The sequence below is a fragment of the Lichenostomus cassidix genome, chromosome 5, assembly GCF_008360975.1.
Source record: "Lichenostomus cassidix isolate B80296 chromosome 5, HeHo_3.0, whole genome shotgun sequence".
NCBI lineage: Eukaryota > Metazoa > Chordata > Aves > Passeriformes > Meliphagidae > Lichenostomus > Lichenostomus cassidix.
The window spans coordinates 22867787-22894425 of NC_139486.1; the positions used below are offsets into that span (position 1 = coordinate 22867787).

The 26639-nt window shown below is 49.5% G+C and overlaps 2 protein-coding genes across 3 annotated transcripts; one reads left to right on the forward strand and one right to left on the reverse strand.

The window, feature by feature from the left end:
• Positions 1-1686: 1686 nt before the first annotated feature.
• Positions 1687-17779, reverse strand: DLST (dihydrolipoamide S-succinyltransferase). Of its 2 annotated transcripts, none has more exons than XM_085061776.1 (15): positions 17628-17779; positions 13154-13187; positions 11763-11811; positions 10684-10739; positions 10252-10326; positions 9804-9859; positions 8997-9108; positions 8352-8501; positions 8003-8088; positions 7270-7367; positions 5290-5420; positions 4651-4724; positions 3748-3831; positions 3057-3224; positions 1687-2593 (listed from the first exon to the last, which is right to left on the reverse strand). In XM_085061776.1, exons 1-15 carry the CDS (start codon positions 17694-17696, stop codon positions 2459-2461), a joined length of 1377 nt encoding a protein of 458 aa, XP_084917902.1. In that variant the 5' UTR covers positions 17697-17779; the 3' UTR covers positions 1687-2458. The 2 variants fall into 2 exon arrangements, with proteins under 2 accessions (XP_084917902.1, XP_084917903.1); XM_085061777.1 differs by lacking the exon at positions 17628-17779 and adding an exon at positions 13289-13312.
• Positions 17780-19587: 1808 nt separating this feature from the next.
• On the forward strand, positions 19588-26430 carry PROX2 (prospero homeobox 2). The gene is made up of 4 exons (XM_085061763.1): positions 19588-23366; positions 23894-24001; positions 24430-24624; positions 24724-26430. The coding sequence occupies exons 1-4, from the start codon at positions 21312-21314 to the stop codon at positions 24907-24909; spliced, it is 2544 nt and encodes an 847-aa protein (XP_084917889.1). The 5' UTR covers positions 19588-21311; the 3' UTR covers positions 24910-26430.
• The last annotated feature ends 209 nt before the right edge of the window (positions 26431-26639 follow it).

Below are 26639 nucleotides of genomic sequence, written 5' to 3' on the forward strand. Positions count from 1 at the left end.
CCTGGAGAAACTCATCTGTACCAGCAAAGGTACACATACACCTCAACGGCTGTGCAGAAACTGGAGGACTAAGCAAGGAGCTGACCACTAATGCCGCAGAAGACCAGAAAGCAGGAACATCTGAGCCTGAGGCTTTTCCTCTCCATGGCAGCCCACACTGGCTGAACCCTCCAGCTGCAGGCTTGCACCCTTGTCCACGTGCCTCCTAGTCCTGTGGACAGGGGAGATTCAGGAGGAAGGACCCTGTGGCCAAAGCCACAGCACAGCTTCTTGCAACTCACCCAAGAGTCTACAGAAAGGGTGTTTCAAGCACAACTCTCTTACAACAAGCCTTGACAGGGCAGATTAAATAAGGCAGTTTGCTAGGCTGCATTATTTTAAGAGCCTTAACTATATATTCACTTCCTGGATGGTTCAAAGGCCACATTTATTGCAGCTCCAGACAGAATAAAGGCATTGCCCTTCCCTAGGCTCATGTATAAAGTCAAGATGGACCCTCTGTATCCTAAACCATCACGAAGGCTGGGTGCAAGCATTACTTTTTAATCAAAACCTGCTCTTTCACTCTACTTATTTGTGCAAGAACAACTAGACTCTTCCTTTCCCAGAAAAAGGAAGGGTTTTTTCCTCCTCCCCTAACCTACCCTAGCCAGGGCCAAGCAGAAAAGCTGACTCCACACCCTGGTTTTGTCCCTAGCTGCCAGGAACATGCAAGCACCAGTACTAAGAACTGCCCTCCCTTTCATCAGCATGGTAGCTGGGAGTGCAATCATTTTCTGTTAGAAGGGCCTGCCCTCTTCACCCATAGCTGGGAAAGGCAAACCACTCTCATGTCAGAGCTGGGAAAACCCTGCCATGATCCAGGAATGATTTTGTATTGTTCCAACAAGAACAGCTCCTTCGGGAAACACCCATCACCACAGCCAGCTTCTGCTTTACAGTTCCTTGTCTTTGCTTCCTTTCTCCCTCTGCACCAGCCTTTTCCTCACCTGCATGAGTTACAAGTCTCCCTTGTTGCAGCAGTGAAAACCCAACCTGGCTCCACCCCCGGACTTTATGAGCCTGTCCCCCATCTCCCTCTTGGCCATCATACTCTTTAACAAACACTGGGAATTCCTCACCATCTGTAACAGCTCCGTTGGTAGACCAAGAAAAGGATGATTTCCAGCCCTAAAAACCTCCTCTTTGCTGGGGAGAGCCAATTCTTTGGCAGAGTTTGAGGACAGCAGAGTTCACAGGCAGAGAAGCCTCAATACCACCAGTGATGGGTTTAGCCCCCATTGCCTCTTTTCTCTCAGCACCAGATAACAGGCCCCTTGCACTACACTCAGGATGATGCTGATGCTAGAGTCCTCAGCCCCTCAAACACACCCCACCTGGCAGTCGTTGCACAGTTTTATTTCATTTAAAATCCGCTGTGTTAAATATTTTTGTTACAAGTTCTGTGTAGGGGGTAAAAGTAATAGACTCTGCAGGCACTAGCAACCCCCTCACCCCTCAATTCATGTGTGCGCTATCAGATTAAGAACTGCCCCCCTCCCCCCAAAACCAGCACCCGTGGGCTGGGATATACATTACACCGAAAGGCCTGGCCCCCCCACCTGTGTGTCTGCTGGGAGCAGGCCAAGCCTCTGCACGCAGGAAGCCAGCAGTCACATCCACTGCCAGTGAGCTGTGAGTCAAGGAGAGTTGCTGAGGGCTGGTTCTCACCCCCGTATCGGGCATGTAATGGTGAAAGGGTTGTCCCCAGGAACAGTGCTACCTCCACAGAGGTCATGGGCTCTGCCCATCAGACATGAACATTCACACCACAGTGACCGGGCTGGTGTGAGACAATCTCCAAGGGAAAGCAGGGGAGCTGTCACCCCTGTGTTACTGTCTGTGGAGGGAGTGTAGCTAGGGCACTGCCAGAAGCATGACACTTACCTCAAGCCCTGCTCTGATCAAAACGTGTTCTGCAAGCGGCCTCGGGGTCAGACCACCCTTGCAAGGCAGATGAGCGTGAAATATTTTCAAGCAAAACATGGACAGGACAGTAGCCTTTCCTCTCCTCTCCCTCCCAGGAACCTTAGTGCTAGGCAATAAAGCTGAACCCGCCATGGAGGGGCAGGGAAGGGTACCCTAGCACAGCAGCAGCAAGCAGTTTCCAGTGGTATAGGACAAGCTAGAGGTGAGAGTTTGGTGCTGTGAGGGAGAGGATGCCACACAGATGGCTCTGGAAAGGCAGTGCCATTCAGTGGTTGGCCCACTGCATGGCAGTTCTTGTGAGATACTACACCTTCATTAAACAAAATAGGAAAGAAGGTAGGAGCTATTCCTGTAATTCCTTCTGGGACAGCTCCAATCACAGCGGAGGGAGAAAGACTGGAATGACCCCTGCCAGTTCCTGAATGCCCTGCATTGTCCCTGCTGGTGCTGCGGCCCTGTCCTGGGTGGGTTGTGTGGGGGTGTGGCTGCCCTACAGGTCGAGCAGCAGCACGCGGGGATCCTCCACCGCTGCCTTGATCTTGCGCAGGAAGGTCACAGCCTCTCTGCCGTCGATGAGCCGGTGATCGTAGGTCAGCGCCACGTACATCATAGGCCGCACCTCGATCTGAGAGGAGTGACATGGGCATTAGTGAGCTCAGTCCTACTGCCTATGTGATCCCATCCCAGGAATTCAGGGAGGACCTAGCTTTTTCCCACCCCGAATCCAGGCTTCAGGCCCTCCTGGATGTGTCCTGCCTGGCAAGATTACCTACCCACCCACCCAGGCTGAGTCCACGCCACATACAAGATTATGTCCCTTCCTGGAACTGTTCCCTATCACAAAGGCTATGATTTCCTCCTTCCCACACCTAAACAGATTATATCCAGTTTGCCCCCTCACAGATAGGACAAAGCCCCCTGCACAGCTGAGGCAAGCACCAAGGACAGCAAAGGTGTCAGGTACCCATTAGTCTCTGCTCCTTTACAGTAAAATGTTTTAGAAGTGACAACAATCCCTTAGAAAAAGGTCCTCAATCTGCTGAGCCCTCTCCTTTTTTCACTAAAATCCCCTGTGCAGGTCCACCTACCTTGCCTCCCACAGCCACAGGCCTGTCAAAGATGGCATGCATGCCTAAGATGGCAGACTGGGGTGGGTTAATGATTGGTGTTCCAAAGAGTGACCCAAAAACCCCACCATTGCTGATTGTGAAAGTGCCGCCATCCATGTCTTCAATGGCCAGTTCATTCTTCCGTGCCTAGAAGAAAAAGTAAGGTCATAGAAAGCCACACAGATCACAGACAGCAAAGAACAAGGATCTGGACATTCACTCTCTCCAGGAATAAATACTGATAACAAGAGCTTTGCTTATTGATTTTTTCAGCTGAAAAACAGCACAAATGGCTTGAAAATGCATCCTGTCTTTAGAGCTGAACATTTAGTGGCTTTGGGGAAGGATTCTCTCGCCTTCGCTTCCAACTCCTGCTTTTGCAGGTGACAGGCACTGCAGAGCAGTTCAGCCTTGGCCTCTTAAGACAAAGATGGAGATACACCACGTCATTAATGCATAGATTGCAGTCTTCTGGAAGGGCAACAAGTAGATAGAGCTGTCCTAGAAGGCAGAGGCACAGCCAGACATGTAACTGGATCACTCCCTACAGCACAACTCAGTGTGTTAGAGGTCAGAGATGACGACACAGAGAGACCAAAACAATACACGCCGATCCAACGCTCCCAATTCTTTCCATTACTCCCAACCTTCTTCAAAAAACTTTCCTTACCTTCTCCCCCAGCTCGTAGATAGCACGCTCTATGTCAGCGAAATTCATGTTTTCTACATTCCTAACCACAGGGACCACCAGACCCTGGGGAGAAGCAAAGTCCATGAATAGCAAATTCAGTGCAGTGACACACAAATAGCTGTCATGGGGCAGGAACCTGGACACAGCTCCGGAGAGCTGCCACCACCCCCTCAGCTCACAGCAGGTGGTTGGCAGAGCTGCCTCACACCCTGGCAGCCTGACAGGAAACCTGTCACAACACACATAAAGGGCTGACACCTTAAATTGAGCCATCATCTTTGCCTTTGTTAGCCTATCTCATAAAACCAACCAGGTCTGTCTGGATACAATTCCCAGGTGAGGCACTGGGAGATTCCAGCTGGCATCTCTAACCTCGTTATGCTGGCCCTCCCCTAGACTTTGGGAGCAGTGACAGAACTTCAGCCTTCATCAAACTTCTGCCTCATAACAGAACCTTCTAATCAAGAAATTAACTTCTTAATTCAGCATCTGTAACTCCATCCCATACTGTCCCTGGACAGAAACATCTCTGTGGAACAGCACAGCAGTTAGCCAAAGGACAGGATGTTCAAAGCTTTTACTGCCTATGTCATGGATTCATGACAAAAAAGGGTTTCCCTAACTTGGCCCTACTCATTAACAACTGAGATCTATATTGACCCTGTTACCATATCTCCTATTAAGATGAATATAGTGGCAGAATATTCTTGGTCCTCCATCTTCTCTCAAAACCTATCTCAGCAGTCCATTATGTATCAGATGTCTCATTTATACGATCAGTCTTATCAGTTAATTTCTGCTGCAGCAGATCACAAGGCTGAGTTGACTCAAAGTATATGACCATCCTAGACCAAAGACTGCAGAGGTATCCAAAGTACCTACCCGGGGAGTTGCTACTGCGACACTGATGTCCACATAGTCCCTGTACACAATCTCTTTGGTCGTATCATCAATCACTAGAAAGAGAAAAAACTTGTGTTACATGTGCAGAGCCCAAGATCAAGGGTTTGACAGGCTACAAAAATTGTAACAACTTGCTCATGTCTAGCTTAAACAGAACTCCAGAGAAAAATGAGCCCTTACTGTACCTGTGGGAGAAGTGCCAGGATAGACAGAAAGAACACAGTCCACACAGCTCAGTCCCCCTCAGTTATTCTCCCCTTGGTTATTCTGTTCCTCTGGGTTTCAGCAAGCACCTCTGACGCCCCCAGGAACCACAATGTGGCTACAGCAGCCACTTGTACGCCAACCAGCAGGCTCTGCCTTCTGTGGGCTGCGTATGCATGGCCCCAGCCCCACTCCTGGTCATCCCTTCCTAAAGAGTGCCCGCTTGGCAAGCTGCCTTCTACTTATATAAGTGGCTTTAATAAAATCAGCTGCAGCATGCAGGACTGTCCCCCTTTTACCTGTATTTGATTTGCTTCTCCGAGCTATTAGTCCTGAAATGGACTTGGCCATTTGCATTCCCCCATTCTGCCACATTCCCTAAACATGCAAAAAACAGCAAGGGTCACCACTCACCTGCATTCACAACAGGCTGGTCCTGCAGAGCAAAAGCTGCAGCTTTCACAAAAGCTGACATGAAACCTAGCTTCAGGTTGTGCTTTTTCAGGAAGGTATCTTTGTGTACAGTTCTCATCTCCCGGATGTTGCTGCAAAATGCATGATAACACTGGTAAACAGGGAGTCCAAGAAAACATCGTTCCCCCACTCTATAACACATTTCAGTGCCAGTCCCAAGGATGCTAATCTGCACCACCAAGTGGGAAACCACCAGTCTGCTGAAAAACCCTTCAAATACCATAGCTACTGAACATGGCTCTAAGGCTCCTGCCAAAGGATCAAACAGAAACTGGTCCCTGACCATGAACTCCACAGGACAGGGTTAACCCGCATGGCCCACGCTGGCAGGCAGAGAAGCAAGATGGGGCATGGCATATTTCCTGCTTAGGCCTGATGACCAGTTCTCTGTAGACACCAGTTCTCATACCAGTGTGGCACCACAGACAGCAAAAGCAGGTGTGGGTGGGCTGACACAGAAGGGTAAAAAACCAGGAAATGCCAAAAGCAGAAAACATGCAGTAGGTGATCAAAGGAAAAGACCTCAATCACTCTGCAAGTTCAGCACACCAGACAGCATAACACCTGCACTGTATCCAACTCTATGGCATTGGGAGTTGAGTGAAAATGAAAGGAATTTTTCCAGGTGCTATGGTAGTGGGTGACAGTCCACCCACAGCCCTTAACCAAGTAAATCACATTTCCTCACTGTTTCTATTAATCAAAATTGAGGCCATTTGCAAAAAGTCAACCAAGTGTGGCTACAAGCTCTGCTTATTCCAAGCTAACACCAGATGTTGTGGAATTGCATGGTCCATCCCTTCCCCCTTCAGAAACCTTGAGTCTTTGAAGAGACAGTTTCAGCAAGGAGCAGAGTTCCCCACGGTTTAGAGTGTTTGTTTTCCTGCACCTAACCTTGTTTAGGGTTAGGATTACCACCCAAAGACATTAGTGCCTCCCAAGACACAAGGACTGCAGCAATGAGGATGCGGCTTGCTATGAAACTGGCTCATTATGGGCTCCTCCTTTCAGACACTGACCCCCGTGGGAAGCAGGAGGCCCCAGCACAGGTCTTCACGAGTCAACTTCACAGTAATCAATCCAAACCACTTTAACAGATGCAATGAGAGCCCCATGCCGGTGTAAAGCGACACCTCAATGAGCCTCTGAGAGGAGATAAAGCTGCAGCACTTCCCTCCAATCAAGACTATTTTGCCAGCCTTATTGTTTTGAGACCCAAATATTTACATGTTTTGTCTTAAGGAGCAGCATAGGATTTCACAAGGCAATTTGATTTGGCCACAATTTCCCCTTAATGCACTGTAACATAAGCTGTCCACCCTCTAAAGACATTAGTGTGCTCAGTCCACACAAGCACTTGAGTCAGGAGCCCCTCACCTGATTGAGGGGATGGGGAAGGATGCTTGTCTGTCTCTGGAAAGCTGTACCATCGGACAGCAAAGGCCTCAGACCTCTGCAATGCTCATCTGAAAAGTTTATGAGCCCTGGAGAACCACCTCACTGGAAGTTATATACCTCCAAAAGCAGTAAGCTAGTGGGGTAGCAGAAAGCAGATGCTACATCTTGCTGTCTCCAAACAGCCAGTATTCAAGTGATACTAGTCCCTCCTGACCTTCTGCTCAACATTGACCAGTCTTTCACAAAAAAGCCCACAGAAGGGGAACCAGAGACTACCCCTACTACAAGCAGCAGACGACTCCCAAGGAACGACAGGCCATTAGGAAGCTATGTACCCCCTCATACCACAACACCAACATGGCCCTGCAGACTGTGTGCAGACTGTGGTACACACCTAAAAAGAGGTCCCAAAACACGTTGCCAATCTCTCCAAAGAGAACCTGCAAGGCTTTGACTGCTCTTTAAAGGTGATTGCCTTCATCTGTTTCTACTCATAAAGCAAAAAAGAGGTTTGCTCCTCACCTCATATCAATCTCATTGAAAGTGGTCAGCATGGCACAAGTATTCTGAGCCTCTTTCAGCCGCTGAGCAATACGCTGACGCATCCTATTCATTTTCACCTGCAAATTAAAAAGGTATAAGCAGAAGTCACCTCAAGCTTATCCAAGGGCAAAATGCACAAGAAACTCAAAAGGCCCTTCTCTTGCCATCTGATTGACTAATAATAGATACTTAGGGCCAAGGTTTTCACTCCAGGTCAGGAGCACAATGGGCTGAGGGTTCACTGCTCAGCTCAACACACAGCTCACTTGAAAAGGAGTGCTGAAATGCATCACAGTATAGATATTTCTGACCTCTGCATTCCTCAGGACCTCCAAGAAGAGCAAGACTGCTAAGAAAGCAGGTTGCTCAACCATGTTCACTTAAGAATGCACAAGGCAGCTGCAGCAGCCTCAATCTTTTGCTGAGGGCTTGTGGACAAACCAAGCAGATCACGCTGAGTCCTTCTGTCCTCAGCCGGCAGAACTCAATACATGACTTTTGCCTAGAAAAGACCCATGCCAGACTGGTCCAGGCTCTTCATCCACACCACCCATAAGTGGTTTCCTCATGTAGAGAATTTCCCCATCTGTCAAAGCTCTACTGGATGTGTACAGGTAGATATGGACACATCCAGAAAGCTCAAGGCTTGTGCCAGAACAGATTATCACCTAGCAACAGAAGAGCTGGCAAGGTCCCTGTTCCCACAGCTTACCCTATGCTCTGATCTGGCACCTTTGGTGGGCACTGCCTCCCCAGGAGGGGCTGCCGCTGGGGCTGCAGCCGGCTTCACAGCAGACACTGAGGGTAAAAAACACATCAGTCAAAAAGGGAAGCCAAGTAAAAAAGCCCTGAGGTAGAAAGCACGCCTGAGCTCCTTGATTAAGCAACACAGTGTGGAAGCAGCCTTAAATTAGGCTGGGAAGGTTCCATAGCCTGGAGCATGCAGGGCAATACTGCGGGAGGCCTTCACCATAAGTGCCTCTGTTTGCTTTCTTTAACCTTACACACTCTCCTCCAAAGAATTCAGGCTTGAGAACAGGAACAAATGGCTGTTGCCTCACCTGGTTTGCTGTCGATGGGCTGAGTTGACACAGGCGGCACTGGTGGCATTGTAGTGGGAATTGGTGCTGCAGCAGGGGGAGGAGCAGCTACAGGTTCAGGGGCTGCAGGAGGAGGAGGGGCTGCTGCTGGTTTAGCCTTGGCAGGAGCAGCTGAAAGACAAGAAAGAATCACAGTAAGAGCACCAGCTTCCATTGGCAGGGATCTGCGAGTCCAACCAACCTGACAAAAGTTAAGCCTCTGGCAGAATGCCTTTATGTTCTCAGCACTATTGAGCTGACAGAAATCACCACAAGAGAATGCCACGGTGAAAGTGTTTTACTCATTGACACCCTTCATCTCCTCACTGTGCAGGAGACTGGATGCTACACAGAAGAGGGCAGAGAAGGGAGTTAGGGGAATTCTCAACTACTTTTAGCTTAGAGGTCAGTCTCCTCCAGAGGGATCAAAAGAGAAGATCTCCCCTCAGAAGGACTAAAATTATGCTTTTCTAATTAACAGAATAGGAGGATTTTCTTCCAGTTACAGAGGCAGATGGAGGAATTATTTAACCTCTCTCAGGATCCCTCTAAATTCTTTGCTTTCATCTTCAGAAAAAAATTGGTGGAAACACAAAGCCCTACGCAAGTTATACATGCCTGACTTACCTCCAGTTTTCCTGAGTTTGAATAGAGGTGTCCCCCCTTCCACTTTGCCACCATCGGGTACCAGAAGGGCTTCAATCACACCAGCTGCTGGGGCTGGAACTTGCACTGATGTCTGAAAAAAAAAGAAAATCAGTGAAATTCTCCCAAACATTGGTTGGAGAACAAGTGCCCAAGAGAAGATGCCAATATGTGCAGATACACATTGTAATTTGGCACAGACAGCAGCTATGTCTCACACTATTTGCACCAGTTTTCACACCCTCCACCGGGATTTTGTGTCAATAGTTAGAAGTTTTAGGATATGCTGGCAGTGCAATGTATAGCCTGATCTCCACGGTACAGTCAAGAACTGACCCACTGCCAGCATCTTCCTGACAGCAAAGCTGAAAACAGAACTTGGCAGAGAATTCAGCAAGATCTTCAATGCTTAACAGTCCTTTAAGGGGTGGATAAATTTAAAGCCTAAATTAAAAACAATCTGAAGACAACCCATGACTTGCAGATTTCTCCTTTAAACATAAACAGGTTTCAAAGCTTAGAGCACTCAAATTGGAAGGAGGAGTAGAATTACAGCTCCAACAAACATCAGCTCCATTGATGATTAATCAAACGTATGAGTAAGGATTATCAAAGAATTCTCACTTAAGGCGCAGCAGGTTTTTATACTAGATGAGAAAAGCTTTTCTCCATGAAGAGAGCAGGAGACACAGTCAGGGCCCTGCAGGCTCTAGGAGCTCTTAGCAGGAAAGAAGCCATACAGGGTACCTGCTACAGAACTAGAAAAAGTTTTGGTCCAGAAACTCCTACCTTGTCTGTTTCAATCTCACACACCACTTCATCTTCCGCCACTGTGTCTCCAACAGCTGAATGACAGATATGAAGACCACTGTGAGGAGGGAGGTGTGCTCCAGCCTCCCCTCTTTACCCACAGCAGTCTCCCACACTAACCCATAATCTTCTCACCCCAGTTCTCCACAACTGAAAAAAAGACTAGCTCAAACAATCTACTGCACGGTTAAGAGTCTGATTCCAGCTTAGACATATCCCTTCACCCAATATCACCTCTGACAGAGAGGTGATAAGGCAGTAACTGCTATCCTTACCCCTTAGGAGAGCTGCAATTAAATGCCTCATTTGTCACACACTGAAAGGCACATAGCAGGCTGTCAGCCAGCAAACTATTATAATGCATCCCCAAGGTGTTCAACGCAGCAGTAACAGTGATGAGAATTTCAGGGAAGAGGCAACTGCTTACCTTTCTCCCACCTGACATCTCCTTCTGTGACTGACTCTGCAAAGGCTGGTGTGTTCACCGTAACCACGTCATCCCCTGTGAGAGACACAAACAGACTTGACTGCATTCAGAGCTCAAAATTTATGGCATTGCTTCATTCTTGTCATCACAATGCTGTTAAAGGGAGTAGGTCATCAGATATTAATTGCTGTCCTCCTTGCTTCAACACTGATTAACATTTGAACACCAGAGAAATTCAGATTTGACTGAAAGCCATGTTGTGACAGGAGCTCCAGACAAAACTTTAGGGCCCTGGGGATATAAACCCTGAGTCATCCATGCAGGCAGGACAGCAGTGAGCCTTAACCAAGGATGGAAGGTAGCTTTGGCTATTGGCAGGACAGCAAGAGGTAGCAAAAGAAGCATCATGCTAACTCCGGACTTTTTACTTACCATGTACCGCAGTGGTTCTGAAGTAGCGGACAGTGAAGACACTGGAGCTATTTACTCTGCAGAAAGAGAGAAAAGTATGAACACAGAAAAACACTCCTCTGCAGGGTGCTGGCACCGAACTCAAGTACCAAGTTTACATTTGGTAACTGATGTGAAAGGCTGCTCGGCTGATCTGATGTATTTATTCCAAAGGACTCCTACTTACTGTTCAAGCTGCAACAATCCAGTAAGAAAGGAAACATTACATCCTACCACCATTAGCACTCTCAGAAAGTCAGTGAGAACTGACATGTATAGAATTTTAATTTTGACAGACAACCCAACAGAACCCTCATGGTTTAAATACTCACTAAAGGGTGACCTGGCCAGCCTATGCAATGCCCAAGACTAATGCAGATTTACCTACAGATTAGGACTGTTATCTGTACAGAAGTTGTTAGATTGCTCCAGAAAAAAGGAAAAGCACCATACATTGCCTATGGCAACACATCAAAAAACTGCCTATTTCCCTCCACCATGTTCTTTCACAGGGAGCTGGCAATCCCAAGCATTCCAAAGGATGATTTGTATATCTACTGACATCACATTTGGAAAACTGAAACAAACATGCTTTAGCATTTCCTCTAGCACAGGCAACTTTGTATAAACAGACCAGTATTTCAGGCTTCTATACAAGTACTTTTCTGGTTATTTCCTCCAATACATTTTTATAAGACCACCTCAGTAATGAAAATCCTGACATATGAACAAGAGCTCTGTGAATGACCCCTCTTCTCCTGACAGAAAACCTACCAGGAGACCATCATAGAGCAAACAACACCTCTAATCAAAGAGCAGAGATCCATTTATCACTGGTGTCCTCATTTCTGTCCCTTTCCTGCCTCAGTATCTGATTGCAAAGTTTATTTTCACCTCCCAACCTGCAAAACCTAGGTTTTGTTAGGGCTAGATCCATGCTTCTACAATGTGCACAGGGATTTTATGTCAGCCAACTATATTCTGTTTCTCAGACCTCAAATCTTACCAGGGCTAGAGCAGCCTCAGTCTCCCCATATTACAGTTTTCCTGGGGATACTTACACAAGCTTTCTGCTGTTTGTGTAAGCCAGTCCTTGGCTCCCAGACACACCTGTGAATGAGAAAGGAGTTAAGGAGTTACCCACAGGAATGTTATCCAGCTGTCCAGCCCTCACATATCCCTGTCCAGTAAAAGAAGGCAGAGGACACCACTGTCCATCCTGAAGGAAGTTTGGGACTAAGTAGAGAATATATCGATGCAGAGACATCTCAGTGCCATCAAACCTGTGCAGAGCTTGCCATGAGCTTGACAAGACAACATGAGAGTTGTCTTGTCTTCATCTGGACTTATAGGGATGGGAAAAACAGTTATAGCTTGACAACAAAGCTAATAAGGCTAACTTTGAAAAGGGCAAAAAAAGCAGCAGCTACCCTGTTTAGAGCAAAACCAGGAAAGAGCTATGAGGAACCACCTCCAAGACTGCTGAGTTATCCTCACCCATACGAAGGATAAGAGCAAGGTATCAGCCCCATAAGAGGCACCCCCAGGAAGCCTCACAGTCACAGAGACAGGTAAGAAGGAAAAAAAGACTGAAAAGAGGGTGTAGGGCAGAGTAGCAAGCCACCATCATCCCTCTTCCCTGCTCGCTCCCTGTTCAGAGAAATTGTTCTTCAAAACTCACAACAGGGAAATACTTGCACAGCTTCTCAGTTTCACATACCCCACTCTCCCCTTCCCACACTGTTCATATGCCCTGAACACTGCAGTTTTATTATGAACTGAACTCCTGACCCTTGTCTCTTACAGGGCACTGGGCAGTTTTCCAGACTGATCTTAAAGAGACTCACCGTAGTATCTGGAGAACATAATTATCTCAATTACACAATGCCAGAGGGAAGAACCATTTCCTCACTTGAGTTTTTAAAAAGGCAATACAATTTCTACACCATTCCCTACTAAAGAATTGACATTAGAACTCTAGAAACCAAAAAAGATAAGCAGATTTAACTGGTTTCTCAAAGTGGAATCAGAGTTGAGCTAAGTAATGCTATATAAAAACACTGCAGCTAGAAAAAACAGAACTCTAAGGAAAAGCAGTTTAAGCACCAAAGTGGAGTTCACAGGCACACTAGATTTGACATGTCACTTAATATTCACCCATCATTTCCAAAGAGTTTATTACAGAGCTAGGGCTCTGCAACAGCATGTGCTTCAAGCACTGCAATGCTTGAAATACATTCTGCTGCTGCTGTGAAATCTTTACCAGAGCCAAATGGATCAGGCAGCATGTACACTAGGCAAGGGAGGCAATCCCATGGACACTTAGCTCATTTCACTGTTTACTCATTACGTGATTGACAGAAATAAACCCCAATCAGACCTATTGCCAACCTCCATCAGCAGTTCTGTTCTTTCTAGGCAGTCTGAAATGAAATAAAAGTGTAAGACTCACCAGACGGAGAGCATCTTGCCAGAGTACAGTTCCCCTGTCAGAGAGAAGAGGATGCATCAGTATTGCAAGAAGACAAACCCATCCTAGAAAGGACTTTGGTTTTTTTCTAAGATCTGAATCAGCCACAGGACCCACCATTCCCATGCTCCAGTCTGCAGGTATGCTACTTTCCCACAGTATGCTAGCGCAGGAGAGCACCTGTGCCCTTCTTTTTCCTTTGTCTCCTCCCAGGATGTTTTACGATGCAGTAATGTTATATCTGATGCTTTTGTTTTCCAGTTCTAGCTCCAGCGGTTTTGACCTTCTCATGGACACTTTCCTCTTTAAAAAGGAACAGACTTCTAGCTAAATTTGCTATGAATGAGAAGGTAAAGAGTAGCTACTGGATATAATGATAAAACATCCCACAATGTTTACTCCTACAGTCATGAATGCAGCATCTAGGGTTTTTTAAAATTTGTTCTAAACCTATGGAGCCTTTGAACCCGAGAAGGCCAGAATTCCTCTCAATGGCAAAATTTCTACTGCTGTCAGTAAGCCAGGAATTCCACATTCTTGTGATGTTTCACTTCATACCTGTGTAATCATTGACTGCACTCCTAGCTCAGTATAACAGGGCTCAAAAGTAGAACACATTTCAAGATATTCCAGTTACTTCCCCTACTGTTATATATTTCTCTAGAACCAAACCTGCAGGATTGGAGAAGCTAAGAACTCTTTAAAAGCAATAGGAAAATAGCACCATAACCATGACTAAAATACAGTTGACTGGCTTAGAACAGCAACTCAAGAGCTCAAAGCACCCTTATCCTGCAGCTAAGGTAAGAGGTAAAACTAGATTTCCTTCACACCTTCAGCATCTGAAGTTTGAATACAAGCCCTGATTTCAGCTTCAGCAACGCAAGCAGGATAGGATACAACTGACCTTAGATATCAAAATAATTTGAGGAGTTGTGTGGCAAGACAACACAGAGACCAAGGACCAACAAAATACTTAAGCCTGGCACATCATCTACAGGACTCAGTGCTGTAGCATACGAAAACATATTCAATGAACATGTCATATCAAAACTACTAACAGGCCTGGAATCAAGCCCTTGGTGGTTTAATTATCCAAGCTTATAAATGGATTTGGCTTCCTGGTTATTAACACAGAGTCAACTCAATGATCAATGGGCAATTCAACAGCGTTATGACTAGCTGTGCCAAGGACACAGGAAGTCAGTCTAACTTACTGCTAAGCTCCAGCACTACACCACGCAGCTACCCTGCTTGCCAGTCCACTGCAGGGATCAACGATCCTGAACCAACAGTCCTGCAAAACCAGCTTCTGGCAGGGCCCACTGGAGCCCCTGCCCCAAGTCTGGCTGGGTAAGGGAAAGAAGGAAGTGCTTTGCAGGCTCTGTATACACCTAATCTTGGTGCAGCACTGGCCCCTGCTAACTCAGACCTGATTTGTGTAGAGCCAGCCCTAAGCCAGGATCAGTAAGACAAACTCCAGCTTAACTCCGCTGGGTCAGCCTTCTAGAGCACCACAATCCTCAGCACTCTGTATTGATCAAATTTTTCCCAGTTTCTGTAGTGTCCCAGACAACACGGAGTCAATCACAAACAGAGCATCAAGTGACCCGAGTTCCCCTCTACCCATTAATGTTTTCCTGGGTGCTTTTATTAAAAAGAGTGGTTAAAGGCATTCCTAGCATGCTGGACAATAAATTGTTAAGAAAGGAACAGCCTCAGACTGAAACAAACACAGACGCTTTTATTTGCCTAGGACCAGTTTACTGTGGAGTTAAAACAAAACAAACAAACAAAGAAGTTTGGAAGGCCTGTCCTAAAATAAATGGTTGTGAGAAAACACATCTGCAGCTCTCTTCCATGAGCGGTGTCAAGTCTGTGTTCCACAACTGCAGCAAAATTAAGGAGAAAATTGGTATCACTCTACTCTTCTGTCTTTTAGGTTAAGATATTAGGGGAAGAGCTTAATGTGACGAGGAAGCCACTAATAAAAGATACTTAAGATTTCTCTGGCTCACATTCTGCAGAACTGCTGTGTGTCTATCTCTTAACTACAGTACCTCAGAGATGGACATGCAGCTTCAGGAAACACCTGACAGGGCTGCTTCCTGTTCCTTTTCTCCCTGGAAACAATCACTCTGATTGCACCTGCTCCTGGATCACTAGGCTAAATCTGCCCTTTGCCTCCGACTGGAGCTTTTTCAGTGAGAATGGAAATATTTCAGTTTTGCTATCTGACATTAGCAGTTTGGGTCACTTTAAAAAGACAGCCTTCACTTGGGGAAAGAAGTCTTGGTCTAATTAACCAGTGACTCATGTACCAAGTGATTTACTTTTCCCTCTCGTTTCACATGACTTCTCGGAATTGTTTTCATAACCGTTATTATGTCAAAGTGACCCTGGCGTGCACCATCCCAGGCCACACCTTTCAAGGAGCCATAACCTTCCAGGTCACTATACACTGAAATAAAAGATGGAATACATCAGCTAAAGTAACTGCCTGTATACCACCAGTGAGGGACCAGTTGAGGTATAGAATCTGATGAACAGGACAGTGCAACTCATTTCAACAGAGGCAAACCAGAAGGCCAGTGCTGTGCAGCTCCAACAACAGGCAAAGCAGCAATTGGTTCTCCAGCCATGGCTTCTTCAGAGCACAGCAGCTGCTGCTTCAGCAAGGATGAGCACAAACCACTGCTACACACAGAAACCCCACTGCATGGCTTTCATGGATATCAACACAATTATATATAGCATGGGAGGGCAGACGCCAAGATGGGATGGAGATAACAACACTGAGTGGTGAAAGATACTGTTACTAAGACAACAGGATGAACACTCCTCTAGCATGAGGGGAGGATCAATCAGGGCAGAAAAAGTTCCTTACAAACTCCTCCCCAGATAAACAGAGGGATCTGATTCTCAAAGCATTGCATGCAGCTCCTGATCAAACCATTCTTTTCCAGACTGGCTCTTCTCTGGACTTTTTCACATCATCCTTCAATGCCTGCCTTCCTGAGTCTTAAATGCCACAGGCTATTGATGCACATTCATGGTTTCTACTTGATACATGAATTCAGGACTTTTTCTTCTTTTACAGACTATCAAAATCCAGTCAACCCTTCCTTAGTCTCATTGACTCCACTCTTCTCCCACTCAATCCTCCACTTCTGAATTTTGTACTTGTCTACTGCTCTCACTTCTGCCATCAGAGGTTTGCCAAGTTCTGGAATTTCTTGCTATCTCTCCAAAAAACCTGTATTATCCCATAATCAAAACCTACTTCCCATATCACTGCTCAAATGGGATTCAAACTCCTACTACAACTTTTCCAGTACATCTAACAGGTTAACTAAAATTATCTTACTTTACTAGCATTCAGCTAAAACCTTGTGATTTTCAGACTAGTTCAGTAAAAAGTTTGAATACTCCATCTGACTTCTCCCTGTTCTGTATAATTACACAGCACCACTGAGAGCTGACAAAGTGTAAGTATTCCTAAAATGCCATTTAAATAATGCATTATAATGAATTTGTCACTGCATATATGCATACCAAAATGTAACTATATGGTTACTTTTAAGTTGTTCCTAATGCAGTTTTACACGTGTACACACGTATTTATAAACACAAATCTGTCATTACATTACAATCAGTTGCCAACACTTGCTCGCCTACATTTACAGGATGGTGAAAACTAATTCTCATGCTCTAAGGCTCCAGCTGGTCACCTGGAAGAGAAGCGATCTTTCTCATCCTGTAGGTATGCACACACATGTGTGTGCACATGAAGCTGTGCATGTTTGCTATTTAAACGGAAGATGTGTCCAGCAGCCGCTGAATGACAGGACCCAGCTGGCCAAGGGCAGCCCCAGGGTTAAGCAGGTATTGGGCTCTGTCAGCCTACGGTGCAGCCGGTAGAGGCTACCGCCGTTTGCAGCGGTTCAATGACTGCCCTGAAAACCGAGCACAGAAATTAAACCACAGACCAGATAGCGATTTGTTGCCATCCCTGCACCGGGCGCACCCCGGCCCCGGGGGTCTCTGCCACCGCAGGCCGGCGGCTGCCAACGGCGAGAGCCCCAGACACTGCAGCCACTGACAGGCGAGGACGGCGGGGCCCGAGAGCGGCGGCGGTCGGAAGTCCTTCCCGCCTGTCAGCCGTGCCCGGCGCTCGGCACCGCCGCCCTTCCCGCCGGGCCTGGCCGGGCCGGGCGGCAGCGGGACAGCGGCACCCGCGGGGAAGGGACAGCGCCGCGCTCACCGCGGCCCCTGCCGGGGGGCAGCCCCGCCGCCGCTCCCTGTGCCCGGCCCTGCCGTGCTGCCGGGGCGGCGGTGCCGAGCGCCGGGCGGCAGGGGACGCGTCCCGGTGCCCTTGGCGCCGCCGACCTCGCCCGCCCTGCCGCCGCCCTCCCTCGCCGCCCCGCTCCCCGCGGCCGGTGCCCGCGGGCGGTACCTGTCGGAGGGCGCGCAGCGAGCGGCCCAGCGCGCGGCCGAGGCAGCGGGACCGCCACAGCGGCACCATCGCGGCGGCGGCGGCGGCGGGAGGGGCCGCAGGGCGGACACCGGAAGCAGGCCCGGCACGGGCCGGAAGCGCGCGGGGCCGGACCAACCTCCGCAGGAGGAGGGGAGCGCGGCAGGGGCGGAACCACCGCGGGCGGGGCGGGGCGGGGCTGGGCAGCTGCGGGGCGCGAATGCGGTCAGCTTATTCCTACGGATTACCGCATAGGTAATAACACTGGGTTAATGCGTTACATGTAACATAGTATATGTTATATCACGTATTATTATGTATAGACCACACGTATATAAAATATCTCTGTATTACATGTATTTATATAAAAACACGTATATGTATATATAGATGTTATTATACGTAATAATACATGTATATGTGTAATAAATAGCCCTACGTATTACAAACAGTGCGGTCTCATGACGCTCTTCTCTGAAGCAGCTCTGGGCTGCTGCAGGGCAGAGTTCCCTGCCGTTTTCCCGCTCGCCTTGGCGAACTGGAGCTGAGCTCGTGGGGAATGATACTGCCGCGAGCATCAGCCAGTGGGAAATGGGCAATGAGGTCATCTCACCGTGGCAAACAGGAAAGTGAGTACATAAGTAACCCTGTTCTCCAGGTGTGCTCTGTGCGTTGAAAACGTTTGAGAATCCCCCAGCTAGCTTCTGTTTTCTCCCTGCTTCCAGGCAGGGAACCACAGCTGGAAGAAAACCCAAGGAACCTATGTACAGATTGTGACAATTAGCCTGGGAAAGTCATAAAGGGCTGTCTGGCATCCAGGCATCTCTCAAGGAGCCAAGTCTGGGTTATGCACATGTGCTTAATTTAGCCACTGTTTAATAATATATGAATGGTAAACTGCAAGCTTCAAAATATAAAATCATTTTCAAAGGAAAGAGGTTGAATAGAAATCAACAGAGCACAGTCTCTGAGGCTTTGAGGATGAGCTGACTTCTCTAATAAATAGTAGCCAAGCCAGAAAGGCTCTCTGCCAGGGATTTCTCTGCGATCTGTCTTTCAAAGGCTAATATCCTTGAACAATATTGACCACCTGATGTCACCTGCTTTTAACCACAGCTTCCTGCCTACTCAATGAATAAACTAAACATTGCCATGCTCAGAAAGCGTGTGGAGGCAAACCAGTTGAAGCCCCAGGAGTGGCATTCATGCCTAGACTTTGTCCACCCATCTGCACATCCTGCATGAGGAGAATTGTCTGACCACCACATGTTCTGCTGGGGCAAGTGGGTTTATCCTGGGGCTGAGGTTGGGATGTGCTCAGCTGGGAGTGATGCCAGCTCTGCTGGCGCTGTCTCTACAGCACTCTGTGACAAGCAAGGGATTCTGTGTTACTGTTTGTCCCATTGCCTGGCCATGTCCTTTGCTGCAGACCTCCAGGCCAGCCAAAATGCCTCCGTGCCCCACGGTGGGGGATGCTGGAAAGGCCTGGGCACTTTCCATAGAAGACGGGTAGCTGGTGGGATCTGGGCCAGCTCCTTCCTTGCCTGTGGCACTGCTTGTCAGCCTGGACTATTTGCATCGTCCCACCAACAGTTCACCATCCTGGATCCTGAAAGGAGTGTCCAGGCCAAATTCTAGGGGAAAATTGCTCTTCTGGGCCAGTGCCCACTTGGTCAGCCAGCGCTCGGCACCTGACAGCCCTTGCCCGTCTTACTCCAGGGGCTGTGACTGTGGGAGACAGCAAGGAAGGTGGCTGGACGCTGATGTCGGACCTGACCTCCTGGATGTCCATCTGCATATTCAGAAGTCGTTCCCAGCTGGTTGGCTGCCTCCGGCCTCCCACTCCCGGTTAAAAGGCCGTGTGCGCAGCGGGGCCGGGCCTGCGCTGCTGCTGCGGCACCCCGCGCTCCCCGGCAGCGGCGGGCGGCTCGGCATTCCGCCTCTGGCTGCCGCGGGACAGCGGGAAGCAGCGGCTGGGGAACGCTCTGGGGCAACTGCAGTGCCGGAGGGACGGCAGGCTGCTCCGTGCGCGGCTGTCCCACCGAGAAGCACCTGAGGAGCCCATGTGGGGTGGCTCCAGTTTTGGAGAAGGCGAAGTTTTGGCCTTCTCCTCTGAACATCTTCATTTCGTTCCTGTTTTTTGTTCAGGTAAGAGGCATCTCGGCTGCTTTTCAGTGTTCTGGAAGGCGGCACTAGTGACAGCTGGTAGTAAGAGTAGGAACTGAAGCACGTACCTGCTAATTTGGTGGGGAAAGAGCTGCATCAGCAGGAGGAGTTTGCTTAGGGCAGCACCTCCTGGTCCTGCGGGGCTGGGGACGCTGTGATGGGGAGCCAGGGTCACCCTCAGCGAGCTACCGTGGCCTGGGACCACAGGCTCTGCTCCCGCCCTCCAAATCTCCAGAAGAAAGATGGTGGTGCTGGAAACCTTAAGCAAGTGGAGGTTGCCTTGACAGCTTACAAGGGGTGTATCACCCAGGTTCTGGGGGACTGGGAAACCTCAGCACAGGGGCTCCTGACCTTGCTGTTGAGCACAGTAGACATGAGAAAATGTGAGCAAGTGTATAAAGAAGGTGTTTCTGTAAAAAAAATGAGTGAGGTTACAGGACCAGCTGTCTTGAGTCCACATCATTGCAGAATAGATTAAGAGTGGATGGAATCTATGAACACAATAGGTTTGGGACTTTTTTGGATGCAGATGGCAGGTTAAGGGGCAGCTGCAGGCAGTGGTGAAGCTTGTAACATAAGGGCAAGGCATGATGCTGAGAGCTGCCAGCACCCCGGCCTCGTGCTGGCTGTGGATAAACTGAGCAGCTTGAAAGACCCCACAGCAGACTGTTAGGAAAATGAAACTTGAATGGTCAGGAGGGGTGGGGAGACAACACAGGAGATCTACAAGTGGTGTCAGAAAATCCAGAAAATACTTGGTTTGTCAAGACTGGAGCTTTGCAAAAGGTAGAATTCTCTCAGACACTTGCCTGGAATTCAGGGATGTTTGAAGAAAGGCAACTTGCTAAAAACCACTGAGAAGAAACCCATTTTCTACATTGACTGGAGGACTCAGTGTGGAGCAAACAGTTACAGGGGCAGGAGACTGATGGTGTTGAAAATGATCAGGCATTTCTGGGAATAGCAAAAGAATCTCAGTCTTTAAAGGTGTCTGGAAAAGACAAGAGCTGTCCTAATTTAGTGGTGCAAAGCTACTGCTAAGTAATGTGGCTATGGAATAAGCATCCCACAGGGACAGTTACTGTGTAATTGCCCAGGATACAATGTTTTACATGTTCTTTTGCAAAGCCGTCCAAGCGAGGGAATGAGTGGTGGGGGTGGATCCCTGCTTGGAGTCAGCACGATGATTTTAAGCCTGGGGCTGCTGGCTCAGTATTTTTTCTGTTCCCCTGATAATCCCCATCCTCATTTCTTTTATTCGGTGTTTCACCGAGCACTTAGGAAGCCCGTGTTGTGTTAGCCTGAACATCTCGGTGTGTCCCACTCACAGCAGGTCACATTGTCCTTTTACTCTCCCCGTGCCCCCTTCCACCAGCCTGTTTGTGCCGGGCCAGCCCCCAGGTGCTGCCATCCATCCCCGTGCCCTGGGGGCTCTGCTGGTGGACGCTGGGGCCGGCAGAAGCCAGCAGCACCCATGGCCCAGCCAGCTGTGTGCCGTGCATGTTTTCACCAGGGATGCAGCTGCTGTTCTGTGCTCTGCCAGCACTCAGGAGCACCCGAACCCACCCCTTTGCCCAGGTGTATGTGGCACAGGCTCTGCCTGGTGCTTGCTGCCCTCGTGCTAGAGCCCACAAGCCCAGAGGGCAGTTTCCCCAAATGCCTCTGGTGCAGACGCAGTTGGTAGTGCAGGAAGTTTGTGCTGCCAGGCACATCCAGGGCCCAAAGCAGGTGAAATATACTCTGGGCACGATGAATGCCTGGCTGGATGAATACCCTGTGTGGGAGCTGTGGCAGCGCCCAGGGCATTGTTGCTGTCGTGTGACACCAACAATCTGCTCACAGGTTTTGCATCGCCTGGAGGTTTCTGCGTGGGTCATTCCCGTGGCGATACAGTTTTTGCAGGGGAGCAGGGATGCCATGGAAACCTGGGAGGAAAAATCTCAGGCCGTGTGCTTGAAAAACTGTTGCATGAGGTCCTGTTTCTTGCTCTTTCTCCAGTTTCACACCACGACCAGGCTGAAACATCAAACATCTGGGAAGCCTGCCAGTCTGTCCAAGCAGGAAGAAGATACAATGGACAGCAGGACTGGCTTTGAGCAGGACAGAGACGGTGCCACTTCAGAGCATGGCCAGGGGCTGAAATTGGAGCCCTGTTTCCAGACTGGGTCTCTCTTGCCTTCCCCCAGTGCAACTCTGATACCACAGCTCCTCAGCCCCACAGTGGTTGGCAGGAACCTGGATCCCACCATCCTTTTCCCTTCCTCTCAGGCAGTGGCCCTGCCTCATGGCTACAAATGTAGTGCACATCCTGGAGTAGAAGCACAAGCCCTGCCTTTCCCCAGGACCCATGTCCTGCCTCCTGTGCCCTGTGCTGGTGATGGGGACCAGCTCTCTGACCAGCACTTACGAGCCAAGCGGGCCAGGGTGGAGAGCATCATCCAGGGCATGACCCTCCCACCAGCCCTTCAGGCATTTGACACAAGCCTGAAGGCAGCTTTTAGGCACGACAGGGAGGGGGGCAATGAGATGCCCCAGGAGAGCAAGAGGAAGCCAAGGGTGCCCCAGCAGGGCATGGGGGCAGCTGGACAAGTGGCTCCCACAGGGGGCAGCTTCCATGCCAAAGGCTGCCAGCAGCTGAAAGAGCAGCTCTACTTTCTAGAGCAGAAGCTGAGGTGGCTTCAGGAGAAGTTCTACCAGGTGTGCGACTCTCAGGATGCTGCCCAAACCCAGGAAGATTCTGAGAAAGTGCTGCCCCTGCCTGGAAAGCCTGGAGACAGACTGAACAAGGACAGTGCCACTACCACCAGCAACCCACACAAAGCACCTCTCAGGAGGAGCATCCTGGAGGTGCGTGGGCTGGAGGAGGCGGTGGAAAGAGGTGACACAGGTGGCCTGCCCTCAGCAGTGAGGGTCCTCTCACAGGCACTGAAGCACGAGCTGGCTGTGGTGACGTCCCAGGTAGTGGACTCTGTCCTGAAGACTGTCTGGCCAAAGGCAGAGAGCCACATCCAGAAGCAGCACCACAGCCTTCCAGTGCTGGGGCCAGATGCCAGGAGACAGTATTCTACTGGTGGGAAATGCAGAAAGCCACTTGTTAAGCCATCTCACATGAATGCACCAGGCTCACTGGGCACACCCCAGGCTGAGGTCCTGCCAGGAGCTTTGGGGAAGAGCCTTGGCTCTTATGCTGGCTCCTTCAGTTCAAAGGGGGCCAGAAAATCCTCTCAGATACCCAACATGGGTTATTCACTGGGCTCAGCCACCCCTGTCCAGGACAGCCAGCTGCTGAGCCAGCTGTTGGGCTATGGCCAGCACAGCCTTTGGGCCAGTGACTCTCGTGAGAGCCCATCTACTCTGGAGAGGGGTTGTTCAGAGCCCCATAACTTGCCCTGGGGAACTATTAAACTGAGGTCATCGGTCGTGAGACAGCAACAGCCCCATCCCCTGCCCCTAAGCCCTGCCAACATGGAGAGCCTGGCACTACTGCCAGCTGGCAAGGATTGCCAAACTGAGCTGCCAGCTGCAATGGATGGAGCACCCTTTGCCTTGACCCATATATCCTTTGGGGGCAGCTAGGGGTCCCTGGGGAATGTACTCCCCTTGCCTTCTGGAGCCACAGCTTGGCACTGCCCCTGCTGTTCTCCACAAGGCCAAGGTCCCTGCTGGTCCATCGGAGGCTAAAAAGGTATGGGCAGGAAAGGGGTCCTAAGCCATAGAGAGGTACTGCTGCTCGTCAGGGTTGGTTAGATGCTGTAGTGTAGCTGTGGGTATAAGTCAGGAGCTACCAAGCCTGCTCTTAGACCATACTGGAGGTCCTGTCATCCTAAGCCATGAACAGGTGTCTCATGGAAATTCCAGTTGTCACCAGACTGTGAAGTGCTGTGAGGAACATTAGCCTCCTCATAAATCCTGAAGGGGAAAATCAGTGTCTATCCAGCCAGGGATGAACCCTCTCTGCTCCACTGAGAGGCCATGGTGAGGGGTTATTGTGGACATGATGCATGTGTGTGTCAGGGCTGGTGCTCAGGGACATGCTGAGCTCAGGGTTTGCTATGTGTAGGTTTTCCTTGACCCCACGGCAGATGCAGGAGGCACTGACCCCCGGGCACCTGAAGAAGGCCAAACTGATGTTTTTCTTCACCCGCTACCCCAGCTCCACTCTGCTGAAGACCTACTTCCTCGACGTGCAGGTAAAACAGCAGCAGCCGGAGCTGGTGCTCAGCAGGGCTCCCATGTGGTGTGGCACCTAGCCTGCCTTCCTGGGAAACAATAAGGAAAGGGCTGCTCTTGTACCCCTCGCCTTGCTGGCAGGAGATGGGGGAGAGCACCCATTTCAGCATGGGCTACCCTGGAGCAGGTGCACAGGGCTGTGGCAGACTGGGTTGTCAGGTCTTCACTCTGTGCGATTAAGATACTCACATTAAAGCACTTTATGAATGTGCCTCCCCACTGCAGGGCAGCTGGGATCTGAATCTCAGTGTGGAGAGCACCACGGACACCCCCATATCATGGCCCCAGCTGGTCCTACAGCCTTGGGGCAGGGCTGGGTTTGTGGAGGCTCATGGGTAGGGAGGATCCAAGCTGGCATAACACCATCCTCTGGTTCTCCCCCTGCCAGTTCAGCCGCTGCATCACCTCCCAGCTCATCAAGTGGTTCAGCAACTTCCGTGAATTTTACTACATCCAGGTGGAGAAGTTTGCCCGGCAGGCCCTGCTGGAGGGTGTTGTGGATGCTTGCACCCTCCAGGTCTCCCGGGACTCAGAGCTCTTCCGTGCCCTCAACATGCACTATAACAAGGGGAATGACTTCGAGGTGAGGATGGGGATGTGGAGAAGGGGGTGGTGGAATTTGGGGCGTAATGAGGAACCAGGGGCATGGTGGTGTCATTGGTTGATCCCTGTCTTGCTGCAGGTGCCAGGGCGGTTCCTGGAGGTGGCCAGCCTGACACTGCAGGAGTTCTTCAGCGCCGTCAGGGCAGGCAAGGATGCTGACCCCTCCTGGAAGAAACCCATCTATAAAATAATTTCCAAACTGGACAGTGACATCCCAGAAGGATTCAAAGCTGCTGGCTGCTCCCAGGAACTGCTCCGCAGCTAAGTCTCTGTGAAAGCAGCCCTGGGTCCTGTGTGCAGTCACCATGCGCTAAGCACCTCATGGGCACTCTGTACAGCACCTGTTACTTGGGGTATTTCTCTTTGAGGGCCATGCCCTCTCTGTAAGATAACTTCTTGGGTGAGGCCTATCACTTGCCTCATTTGCTGGGATTTTATGCTGTGTATTTTATTCCACTGCTCAGAGTTGGTGGGGACCCTCAGAAGGATGGGACAGTGATGAAGCCAGCAGGTTGGAGCCTGAGAAGTTGCTCTGCCCCAGCTCCCCCATGACCTTGGCTGAGCTGCCTTCATTCTCTCCTCTAGAGGTCACAAACCAGGGCAAACAGCCTTGCTGTTTATAAAACAGGCAGAGGTCCTAGTAGTGGGCAAAGTTTCCTTGGCGCAGCAGAGAAGCGGATGTGCCCAGTCCAGCAGAATGACTCACTTTCTGTCCAGATACAACATACTAGTGTCCAAAGAAAACAGCTGGTTAATTCCAGCATTTCAAGCACCCCATGGGGATAGTTGTCCATGTCTGGGATATGTAAAAACAGTGTTTGTTGTAGCCAGCAGGAATAACACTCTCCTCTGCCTCCCCTGTGCTGTTAGACAAGACCCCCCACGCAGCTGTGTGCTGTAGCCAAGCAGGTATGTACTCCCCAGCAGTGTTATCTGGGATGCTGGAGGAACTCAGGGTGAACAGCCAGCACTGCTTGGCACTCCAAAGAGCCTTTGTCAGCCCATCACCTGGGAGCATAGCTCCATGTTCAACACCCTCCTGCGTCCCCTCATACCCTGTTCCTGCTGGCAAAACTGCCCCAAGCATCTCTGTTCAGCAACCTGCCCTTGGTGAAAGAGGAGCATGTTATTTCGGATCCATCAGTCTCTGTGGGTTTAACACAAGCTGGGGAAGAGCTGGGCCCTGACATCTACAGCCCCATTGCCATAAGGGTTGTAAACTCAAGGAGGTTTCTTTACCCTGTGACCAGGACTCAGTGGCCCCTTTTCTACCTGATGGAGTATGGTGAAGAATTTTGTGTTAAGGGCTCTCTAATCCTGAGAGGTGCAGTGGAGAGGAAAAGCTGCGAAGAGGAGGGAGGTCCTGACAGAGGCATAGCAGGAGGGCACTGGGAGGGCAGTGATGAGCAACAACATACCCATGCAAAACCCTCAGGGAGAAGAATATTGGGAGAAGGCCAAGATGATTTTGGGTGTGCTCTAAGGTGTTAGCTGGTACTAGAGCTCTGCAAGTGACTCATGAGAGGAAAATCACAACTCCAGCATCAGACAAGCACATGAGGTGATCCACAGCCAATGCATCTACAGGGGTAAGGCAGAATGTGGTAACATCAGGACACAATAGGGAGCTCTGAAACAGGGGCAGTTTGACAGTAGTTCCTCCCCATCTCAAGTGTGGCCACGCAGATTTCCTGCTTCTGTTTGTATGTTTCTTTGTCAAAGTTTGTATGTTTTACAACCCCAAGGCCAAGTTTACTTGAGCCCCTTTAAAATAAATACATTGTTTAAGTTACCCCTTTACATCCCTATAGATTTATTTGAAAACCTCTGTTCTAAAGAGTTATCCTGGGAATTTCTTGCTTTTTGTTGGGAAAAATAACACCGCAGCAAAAGGATAGTCCTTCTGCCAGCATCTCTGTGAGGCCAAACAGCCCCCACTAACCAACATCTGCTCCTTTAAACCTGCCCCCCTCACCCCAGTGCCTCATGTCAGAG

Excerpts from the sequence above, each read along its gene's own strand:
- DLST (XM_085061776.1), bottom strand. The coding sequence starts at position 17,696 with ATGGTGCCGCTGTGGCGGTCCCGCTGCCTCGGCCGCGCGCTGGGCCGC. Across the intron at positions 9,109-9,803 it reads GTGAGATTGAAACAGACAAG|ACATCAGTGCAAGTTCCAGC; the intron begins GTAGGAGTTTCT and ends TTTTTTTTTCAG. Across the intron at positions 5,421-7,269 it reads TTCAATGAGATTGATATGAG|CAACATCCGGGAGATGAGAA; the intron begins GTGAGGAGCAAA and ends TGCATTTTGCAG.
- PROX2 (XM_085061763.1), top strand. The coding sequence starts at position 21,312 with ATGTTTTCACCAGGGATGCAGCTGCTGTTCTGTGCTCTGCCAGCACTC. Across the intron at positions 23,367-23,893 it reads CACCCTTTGCCTTGACCCAT|ATGCAGGAGGCACTGACCCC; the intron begins ATATCCTTTGGG and ends ACCCCACGGCAG. Across the intron at positions 24,625-24,723 it reads ACAAGGGGAATGACTTCGAG|GTGCCAGGGCGGTTCCTGGA; the intron begins GTGAGGATGGGG and ends GTCTTGCTGCAG.